Below are 10,755 nucleotides of genomic sequence, written 5' to 3'. Positions count from 1 at the left end.
TTCCGCGCAACTTAACAAAATTAAAGCAATGTAAATCGTATTTCTTTTGGATGAATGTAGTTGAATTCTTTTGTTAAAATTATAGTTGTTTGTTGATTTAAGATACGCATCTGACTTCTTATTTCGTCATTGCTTCCCTCTGGATAACCATTCATACCACAATACTAATCAAATCATAATCCTGCTGACGCTCTCTACGTAAGACTTTCTTTAATAAGTTTTGAGTGAGCTAAGCAGTTTATTAAACATTGGTAGCAGAGCTGTAGATACATGGTCTTCTGGAATCTCGTGGCCCCGCATCCATTTTTGACGACGTGGTTCAACGTTCAACACGTCGGCCATCTTTTGTTCGGCAATCGGTTCGATGGCACGGGAAGGAGAGAAGAGAGGAAAGTCTCGTCTATACTAGGCAACTATTCCATCGTACTGTCCTTTTCTATTACGTCACATCTGCACCTTCTCTTTCATCGCCCCATCGTCGGCTTCGCGCGGTAAGCGCCTATACCTCGATGATCGAGCGAGGTCCAGCGAGCGGGGGGAGAAGCTCTCTGCAGAAAGGTACTGTAAGTATACAAGCGTTCTCTTTCTCTCTCGCTCTCACATTCCAGTAGTACTTTTTTTTTATTTTTTCGAAATCTTATACGCCTTCAGGCTTGTTATTACGTTTTTGCTTGTTGTCTTATTAAACAGTGCTTATCTTCGATGTTATCGTAAATACATATTGTTTAGTTGTCTAAGTTAACCTTTGTTGGTTTTTTTTTTGTTGTTCGTCATGGACAAGTTAATAAAGTAGCAGGTTAAGCTGTTCAACAACATAGTTAACTTTCTAAAAAACTCCACCTCTAAAGTAGGTGTTGAATGATAAACCTTAGAACATGTTGAGACCCGTTTATACATGCTTGAAAAATACTGAGCTCAGTTTTTTTGAATCTCACGACGATTTCGACGAGGTTAGCTCAGCAGAACACGTTTATTTCAAATCAAATTGTTACTCAAAAGCGGAAGATAGTTACACCCATGCCAAATCTGTCATTCGTAAGTGAATCAAAGATCTCTCGCCGGTCCCATGGCCAACTACTGACCCTACGCCTAATCCTGCGGTAGTTGATCAGATTTCTTTTCCTACACTCTCGTTACCTACTTTCTCCGGTAATCACGAAGAGTGGGAATCCTTTAAACAACGCTCCACTTCGCTGGTTCATAACAAAACGAACCTCTTAAATGTAGCGAAACTATTACACCTGTTAGCTTCAGTACAGGGAAAAGCCGCGCACAGGTTGAAGGGTTTAGAAATCACTGATGCGAATTATACCATTGCTTGGAAAAAGCTTACTTGTCGGTACGACAATATATAACTCAGGCATTATAACAATATGGAAAAACTTATCCAACTTCCTACCGTTCGTGCACGGAACGCACAAGACCTGAACGATCTCTTAGATCAGGTCAAGGGAACAGTACGAGCTTTATTAGATTTAGAGTGTGAGGTCGCTCAGGCTGATTATTTTATTGCTCATTGTATCATTCGGAAGTTAGATCCTATCTCGCGAGAAAACTGGGAGATTTCACAAGAGGGAAAACAGGGATTCTCTTCATATAAGGATCTAACTAAGTTTCTCGAACGTAGAATTCAAAGTTTGGAGCAGTCGCGTACAACGGCAGAAAAATTCGATGCTCGTTCAGGTTTTCAGTCAGTCAGTAAAAAACAAGCGGCTGTCCATACATCCCAAACTGTTGATTCTACTCCTAACAAGTCAAACCTGTTTTGCGTGTTGTGCTCTGGTACGGACTGTCTCTTCGGGTGCAAAAAGTTCAAAGACATGTCAATCCAACAAAGGGTTCAGTTTTGCAAAAAGGAGAAGCTCTGTCTGAACTGTTTTCAGGCTTCCCATTCTGCCGATAAATGTTCTTCAGCCAAACGGTGTTTTATATGTCAAGGAAAACATCATACTTGGCTCCATCCAGATAACCCAAGTGCTAACGTCACAAGACCAGGTTGCTCTTCAAAACCTGTGACTGGTTGCACTTCTTCTTCAGAACACAATGACTTGACACAGCAAGCTACGACGTCGTGTTTTGCCACGATCTCATCCATCGTAGCTAACTCAACTTCTGTGGAGAGTATGGTTTTACTAGCTACTGCTCAAGTGATGCTAGTCGACTCCAAGGGGAACTCAGTTTCCGTTCGTGATTTGATCGATCCTCGCTCACAGCGATCGTTCGTTTCCAAACAAGTTGTTGAGCAACTCTCTTTAAAACCTACTAGGGTGGCTATTTCAGTTGTTGGGCTTGGTGGCGCTGTCACGTCGAAGTCACAAGCTGAAGTGCACCTGTCTGTGAAATCAAAAGTCGATTCACAGTTCAGCTTAAACGTCGCGCCTTTAGTCTTGGATGAGTTGACGAAACTCATTCCTTCGAGAAGACCTGTGGTTCAGCTCTGGTCTCACATTCGAGGAATTTCTTTGGCTGACCCTCAGTTTTCTAAGCCAGGCAGGGTTGATTGTGTGTTAGGCGCGGACATTTACGCATCAATCATTAAGGATGGTCTAAAGGTAGGACCAATTGGGACACCTGTTGCACAACAATCAGTATTTGGGTGGCTGCTCATGGGTCAGGCCCATTTGAAAGTATTATCTGAAACAAATAGTTCAATTAAGGTTTTCCATACCTACACGGAACCGTCGATCTCAAGTCTTCTTACAAAATTCTGGGAGATAGAAGAGATTCGGTGCCAAAAGATTCTATCTCCAGAAAAAGAATTCTGTGAGCAACATTTCGTTGATACTCACTATCATGATGAGCAGGATAGGTTTGTAGTGCGTCTTTCCTTCTCGCAAATACCCAGATTCACCGGCTCGCGAGAAATCGCTCACGCTTGTCTTTTGCGTCTAGAGAAACGGTTAGCGCCCAATGAGAGCCTTTCGGACGCCTACAAGGCCTTCATGCTCGGCTATTCGGATTCTAATCACATGGAATTGGTATTACCAAATGCCAGATCTCATGAAGATTATCTCATGCTTCACTATGCCATCGTCAAGCGAAACGATTCAAAAAAAATTCGCGTTGTTTTTAACGCATCCCAGAAGGATTCAACTGGGCTCTCGTTGAATGATTTCCTATTGCCAAGTCCTAAGTTACAAACTGAAATTTCGGCTGTCTTAACTCAATGGCGTTTTTTCAGATATGCTTTTACTACGGACGTAGTCCAAATGTTTCGACAGATCAAGGTCCATCAAGACGACACCAAGTGGCAGTCCATCCTCTGGCGAGCTGAAGATTTACAGCCAGTTCAGGAGTTCAGGACTACAACAGTGACGTATGGGACGGCATCTGCTCCTTTACTAGCTCTGCGAGTTATGAGGCAGCTTACACTAGAGGAGAAAAGACAGACCCAGAAGCCGCAGCCATTCTTCAGTATCAGCTCTACGTCGATGATATCTTTGCTGGCTCGGATGATCTGGAGGGAGCTCGTCATATAAGGGATCAGCTCATCTCTCTACTTGCGTCTGTGGGTATGAAACTAAGCAAGTGGGTGTCCAATCAGCCCTACATACTCGATGGACTCCTGTCAAACAACACATTGAACGTGGAGGTGAAATTGAACGAGGTGATATCTATTCTTGGGTTGTTTTGGAATACAAAAACAGATCATTTCAATTTTCAGGTGTCAACGCCCAAACATGCAACTGAATCTACAAAACGTACAATGCTTTCTGAAATCGCAAGGTTGTTTGACCCTCTAGGTTTGTTAGCCCCAGTGCTTGTCGTCGCGAAAATACTGTTACAGGAACTTTGGCTTCACAAATTGGACTGGGATGAATCACTACCCGACCCATTGCTTCAGCGCTGGCTGCATTTTCGCGGCAATCTAGCTCAAGTGGCTGAAATTGCTATACCACGGTGGACCGGCTCAACTACCTCTAGCGAGTGGTATCTTCACGGGTTCGCCGACGCATTCAAACAAGCTTATGCAGCTTGCCTCTTCTGCGTGCTACCTGGGAGTAAGGCGACCCTGCTCATAGCGAAGTCGAAGGTGGCCCCACTAAGAGTAGTTTCGCTGCCAAGGTTAGAGTTGTGTGGAGGCTTACTTCTCACCAGGCTTGCTGCACAGCTTCTGGCCAGTCTACGTCAATCACCAACGACTGTTAATTTTTGGACCGACTCTCAAATCGTCTTGGAGTGGCTTAAGGGTCAGCCTTCCAAGTGGCCGACTTTCATCGCAAATAGGGCAAGCGAGATCATCTCCTCGTTTCCAGACGCCCCTTGGAAGCATGTAAGATCGGCCCAGAATCCAGCGGACTGCGCAACTTGGGGATTTACAACATCAGAAATCTCAAACTCTGATCTTTGGTGAAATGGTCCTGCGTGGCTTACATTACCCGAGTTAGAGTGGCCACGCTCTCGAATGGACGAGCAAGAAGTTCATGCCCTCCTTGCCAAGGAACTGGTGGACACTCACGAACCTTGTATACCACTCGAATCTCTTTGCTTACCCTCACTTAAGCAAACCACTAGTTTCTTAAAAATTCTACGAATTTTTGCCTGCATCAAACGTTGGCAAATCACTGCCAAACTTTCTCGTGGCCAGAGAAATCACGGACCACTGACGGTGGATGAGATCAACGCTGCAAGAATTTTTTGCTTCAGAGCGGCTCAAATTTGTCACTTTGCCGACGATAGACGTCGCTTACTCGAGGACAAAGATTTGACCAAACGGAGCAGTTTAAGACGCTCACACCCGTTTATCTGTGAGCAAGGCTTGATCCGAAGTGGAGGTTGACTTGATCACTCTACTCTAACCTACGGAGAAAAGCACCCGATCATACTCCCAGGAGGCTGTTTGCTGACCAAAAGACTCGTTCAGGAAGCTCATAGTTTAACCATTCATGGAGGCCCTCAGTTGATGCTCTCGGTTCTCAACTCGACGTTCTGGATCATTCGGGGTACGAGAGTCATCACGGCAGTTTTTCACCAGTGTGTCTCTTGCGCACGACACCAAGCCAAGAACACAAGTCAACTAATGGGACAACTTCCAGCGTATCGTCTAACCCCAACTCGGCCTTTCACAGTTACAGGGCTTGACTACGCAGGGCCCCTGTCAATCTTGTTCTCTAAAGGCAGAGGTGCTAAAAGTACTAAAGGTTACGTGGTAATCTTTATATGTATTGTGGTTAAGGCCATACATATTGAGGTGGTATCAGATTTAACCGTTGACGCTTTCTTGGCAGCGTTTAGCTACTTTTGTGCACGCAGAGGTACTTGCTCGACTTTAATTTCAGATAATGCCTCAACATTCAAGGGAGCTGCCTCGGAGTTCAACAAATTGTTCAACGAGTCATCTGCATTTGTCGAGGGCGTCAACAGCCAGCTTGCCATGAGAGGGATGAAGTGGACATTCATACCTCCTCGAGCGCCGCACTTTGGCGGCACATGGGAGTCAGCAGTCAAGTCCTTCAAGCACCACTTTAAGAGGGTGGTCGGAACATCAACCTTCACCTTTGAAGAATTGGCAAGTTTATGTGCCAAGATAGAGGCCTGCTTGAACTCACGCCCTTTTTGTCCCCTCAGCTCCGACGAAGCTTCAGCTGTTGCTCTGACTCCAGCGCATTTTTTAAGTGGGTTCTTCATTACTGGCCTACCCTGAGCCCTACTGTGAGAAGCCAACTTCGTCAAACAGAGTCAGCCGTTGGAGACTACTGACAAACCTCAGAGACTCCTTTTGGGCCAGGTGGAAAAAGGAGGTGCTCCATCACATGCAGTTTCGCAACAAGTGGCTAAAGCCCCAGCCAAATCTACAGGTCGGTGACATTGTTCTCTTAAAGGAGAACAATATTCCGCCAAGCCATTGGCCATTGGGTCGGGTAACGATAACTCACAAAGGGGATGACAATTTGGTACGTGCAGTAACTGTACAGACGGCCACATCCACCTTTAAGTGACCAGTGGTCAAATTGGTAAAACTACCCACTGAATTGGAGCTTCAACGTTGTTATCAAGATCACTTCAAGAACCAAGCTAGTGACTAAGTGCAGTGAAGGTGACAATAACAGTTGACATATTAAAAGTTCTATAGTTTACTTTGTTTTTCATGATTCTGACCGTAAGATTTTTCTACTAATTAGACGTTATTCGTAACTTTTCCCTTAATAAGTCTGAATTGAACATTTTTTTTTTTATTACATTTAAAGATTCGAATTTGACCTATTATTTCTATTAGCGATAGCTTATCTTAAGTACTTTTGCCTACCAAAGGACTTCTTAACTATGAAATTTATGTAAAATCTAGATAATTTCTTTTTTTTCATATAAGCGAGTTTGCTTCTTTTGAGTTGATTCCTCTCATTTTTGACGCAAACGGCGTCGAGGCGGGCGGCTATAGTCACGGGAGAATAGGATTGTAACACCAAGCCAAGGGTGAGCCCAAGCAGCGGCGCTATTTCATTCCTCCACCCGTGGAGCGGCGGTGGGGAGCTCTCGTGGGTATTACAAATGTAGTGGTTTGCTTACTACAGTTTCTATTTTCCAGTTCCACTGTCCAAACACACATGCTCTCACGAGGGTATCCCCACCCCGGCTCCTCGAGCGCTCGGGCTTCTCAACGCAACGAGTCCCCGCGCTTGCTCTTTTCGCCTACAGACCGGTGTGCGAGTAACACCTGCGGGAGAGCCTGTTTTCTGCTGCTGAGTCGGGACAGTTTTTGAAGCACATCATGCTATTCAATAATTATGTGCTGCCTCTCTACTATTGCTGCTAAGGATGCAATTCTTTTCGTCTTCGGCTTGGTGAGCCTAGTTTTACATTCAAGACAGCTCCTTTCTCTTTAAATCGAAAATCAGCGTTTTCTTGTTGTATTTAAACATTGATGTTGTTCCTTTCGCGTAACTTAACAAAATGAAAGCAATGTAAATTGTATTTCTTTTGGATGAATGTAGTTGAATTTTTTTGTTAAAATTATAGTTGTTTGTTGATTTAAGATACGCATCTGACTTCTTATTTCGTCATTGCTTCCCTTTGATAACCATTCATACCACAATACTAATCAAATTATAATCCTGCTGACGCTCTCTACTCGAGACTTTCTTCAATAAGTTTCGAGTAAGCTAGGCAGTTCATTAAACAGATAAATGCGTCTATAAATTATACTGCTAATCATTTTCTTATTTAGTTTATTACTGTTGTTGTTAGCGATTTATACAAAGACGATGTAATACATGCGTCTTTGTAAGTGAAACATTTATGTACTTTTTACGATTTGTATTGATATTTAAAAGCCTTTACCATACGGGTGTATGTAACCTTGGGTATTATTAAATCTATTAAACTCAAACACAAACTCGCATGCACATAATATAATAATGCGCTGCGGTTACTCTATTCATATAAATGATATATCTCCTCTCTTAATAGTACTCCATATAGTCTATGAACAGAGTAAGTATACCTTCTTCTGTACAGTGGAAATCGTAACGTGGCTGTAATGCTGGCTTAATTGGGCCTTTGCTACAGCAAAGGTACTGTCATGTAAATATTGTCTTACGCAAATCATCGCTTGATCTCTTTCAAGTCTTTAAAAAACATAGTGAAAACCGTTTTTTTTCTTCTATTCATATTTTTATGTGCATCTATATATGTGAGAAAAAACGTAAGTAAAATGTTGAATACGTATGATACGATAACTTAACTTGTAAAAACAGAAAAACGCTGTTTCTCAGAAAGGAAGCAAAATCGACGGAACATAACAATTTCTACAAGCTTTTTAAAGGAAATCAACAGAAAAAAAGTGCATAAATATATAGGGATTGGACTATGCACAAATATAACCTCAATTATTTTTTTTTGACAGTATCTTAAAAACAACGAGTAAAAAATTAATACTTTCGTATACCGTATTTAAATGATTGATACAGATATTTACAAAATCTTCGAAAAGTTTTCGTCGCAACATAACCTGTCGAAATTCGGAAAACAGTCATATCTCGAAAAGAATGCTAGATACACCCAAAGTAAGTATTTTTACAAATAATTGTAGTAATTTTGAAAATAACAAGGCATACTTTAAAGGCAAAGCTACAACCTTCAGATCCTACCTATGTCTTGATTTATTTTCTGTTCTCTATGGTATATTATGAAAAAAATTTTTACGTGACTAAAACCCTTAGACTTTTTATTAATTTTGAATCAGTAGAAACTAGTTACGCCCAGATGAATTTAAGTATTAAACTAAAAGCTATTGTAGGAAACATATGTAATAAAAAAATAATAATTTTTAAACGGGAAATAGCTATAGGTCTATTGTATTTCTCTGTCTCAATAAGATAATGTGGACTATTTTATTTTTATGGTAGCCAACATTAGGAAAATTTTTTTATTTGTCAGATACATAGATTCCAACAAGAATATATCGTGTACATGTGATGTCATATCAAATGTACGAATAATAATTTTAAATAAAAGGAACTTTGGTCATACATTATGGGACAGAAGAACTTTCTTTTGGCAAAGTACGGTAAAAATTTTTGTCTTATTTTGTATTACATGATTAATAATTCGTACATATATAACATATATTATAGCAAACATAGAAGTTCTTAGAATGCTCGAATCTTAACATAAGTAGTATATAAAAGTACATGTACTTTTGCACGCATGTCCTAGTATACGTAAAAATATTAAAATTTTTTGCTATTTTAACACAAAATTTTTTTAAGATCATTAGAAATTTAGAGTACTCTAATTTTCTTATTTTCTATAATAGCAGGTTTAATAACATTTAAGTTGAAAAATTAACTTGTGCTGGAAGTCCCGAGACTCACACCTGGTTTTTTTTGTCTAATCGTATACGTTACATGATAAGCATGTTAATGTGGTATGTGGAGTGATAGTTAAATAACTCTTTAACATTTTCTTTTTTTATTTTGGTGCATCAATTTATTTTAATACAAATACTGATAACTCACGAAACATCGCATGATTTACAAAATAATTCTGTAAAATATCTAACCGTTAAAGTACAAGTCATTTTCTCATTTCTTTTTTGTTATGGTCATTGTCTTGAACTACGAATGATTACATATTAAAGTAAAGCTTCTTCATTCGGTCGAAATTGTAAAGGGCACACATAGATCTGTAGGCTTTGTTATGATAAGCAAAAGGAGTAATCCATTCTAGAAATTTAAATGGTAGATAGTCTGTCTTAACAGTGACTTTTAAACCTAATCTCTTAGGCCACTTTTGTTTCATATTTCCAAAACCAAATATCTTTGTAGAATTTCTAAAATCCTATCGTAAAATACGCCCTTTCTTTGTAAACCTTATTCATCCTGAGTTCCAGGTTAGTCTATGGTAATAGAGTTCAAAGAATTTATTTTTATGTTTATACTTTTGACGTAACTTTCAAAAGACAAAAAGTGCTTTGAAACTAAGTACTTGTATTTCTGTAATGGTAGCACTGAGTGGAAGTATGGTTAACACTTTGAGCACATACTTATTAGCTGGTCTCTTCAAACCTGGCATGTATACAAAATATTCTTACTTGGATAAGAGATTGGTAAGAAGGTGCATCTCGAGAATTATCAATACTTATTACGTTAAAGTCTTGTATTCAAGATACGGCATTCATAAGGCATAGTCACGCGTGTTTTTCTGTCAAGGCCTTGTTATATATTTTCCAAAGGCACTTACCTTGCTCACTTTTTCTTTCTCTTGGCCCTAAAACCCCTTGTTACAAGATACAGGAAGATGGAGCCCAGAGTCTTACCTGCACTTCTGTACATTACACATCTGAGGCAACGACGTTGTTACCCAGGACGATACTGACTTTTTAATTTTTACAGTGTTGAGCATGCAGACTTCTTTAAAATCGTGTGGATGTGTGCGTGTGTGTGTGTGTGTGTGTGTGTGTACTGTACTGTGGTCTGTTGTCTGTGGTGTTAATGTTGTTAAACATTCCATATTTTTTCTTCCATTTTATTGTAGGGAACTGCTGCTCTCTTTCCCGGTATATTTTTGCTCTTTCAATTATTCAGCCACCTCTCCTGGTGTACCCAGTGTATAATATGTCACTCATGTATTAGCATTGCCTTAAACCACGGTTATGTATAAAATTGCTGTGAGTAAGGTGTCTGCTCAATCCTACTTCACATAAAACAGCGTTTCTCAGCAGTATAATGCATTTGGAAATCAACATTACGTTATTTTGCGTAGAGTCTTTATTTCAAAGTCTTAGATACGTTTATTTGTGCATTTATTTATTTATTAAACAAAAATTTTCATGCAATTTTGTTATTATCATATATCAGGATTAAGGTAAAAAGAAAACTTTTTCTTGTCTGCGTCCTATGGGCTGCACCACCCCATATAGTTAAGTGACTCCCTGTCCTTGTTTTCCTCTATTCCTTATTATTATTTTTGTTGTTATTATTATTATTATTTTCATTATTATTATTATTTTTTTTTTTTCGAGGTCGTCCAGAATGCCTTTATGCACGATAGAAGGGGGTAGGAACCCTCCTCTGTGTGGGACTCGTTATAACTATACCCACTAAACTGACAAGACCTTTTTCCTGGGACACCTGGCTCGGAATCTGCTCTCGTATTTACACTTCAAGCTGGGGCCACGGAGGCTTAGGCCCTGATTCCAGCTTCTTTCAGTGTTTCGTTGCCAATGCGACTTGTCACTTTTACGTCCTCTAGGGTATTTTATAGTTTCTGTCATGCATCAAATCTGCTCTTCTCCTTTTACTTGGAGGGAAGGAG

At 40.1% G+C, this 10,755-nt stretch overlaps 2 protein-coding genes across 2 annotated transcripts; both read left to right on the top strand.

Moving 5' to 3' along the window:
• The first annotated feature begins 1,373 nt into the window (after window positions 1-1,373).
• LOC149374057 (uncharacterized) lies at window positions 1,374-3,479 on the top strand. The gene has a single exon (XM_089594966.1). It carries the CDS (start codon window positions 1,374-1,376, stop codon window positions 3,477-3,479), a length of 2,106 nt encoding a protein of 701 aa, XP_089451092.1.
• A 35-nt stretch (window positions 3,480-3,514) lies between these two features.
• LOC149374056 (uncharacterized) lies at window positions 3,515-4,354 on the top strand. Its single transcript, XM_089594965.1, has 2 exons — window positions 3,515-3,607; window positions 3,665-4,354. The coding sequence occupies exons 1-2, from the start codon at window positions 3,515-3,517 to the stop codon at window positions 4,352-4,354; spliced, it is 783 nt and encodes a 260-aa protein (XP_089451091.1).
• Window positions 4,355-10,755: the final 6,401 nt, after the last annotated feature.

The sequence above is a fragment of the Copidosoma floridanum genome, unplaced genomic scaffold (genome assembly GCF_036245765.1).
Source record: "Copidosoma floridanum isolate Cflo_tuat_1 unplaced genomic scaffold, Cflo_Japanese_pri ptg000022l, whole genome shotgun sequence".
Lineage (NCBI taxonomy): Eukaryota > Metazoa > Arthropoda > Insecta > Hymenoptera > Encyrtidae > Copidosoma > Copidosoma floridanum.
The sequence above is the reverse complement of the archived record's forward strand: the minus strand, read 5'-3'. Positions and strand labels throughout refer to the sequence as shown.

What these genes read in the sequence shown, in the direction of transcription:
- LOC149374057 (XM_089594966.1), top strand. Translation starts at nt 1,374, where the DNA reads ATGGAAAAACTTATCCAACTTCCTACCGTTCGTGCACGGAACGCACAA.
- LOC149374056 (XM_089594965.1), top strand. Translation starts at nt 3,515, where the DNA reads ATGAAACTAAGCAAGTGGGTGTCCAATCAGCCCTACATACTCGATGGA. An exon ending in TGGAGGTGAAATTGAACGAG is followed by an intron (nt 3,608 to 3,664) that starts GTGATATCTATT and finishes TTCAATTTTCAG; the next exon opens with GTGTCAACGCCCAAACATGC.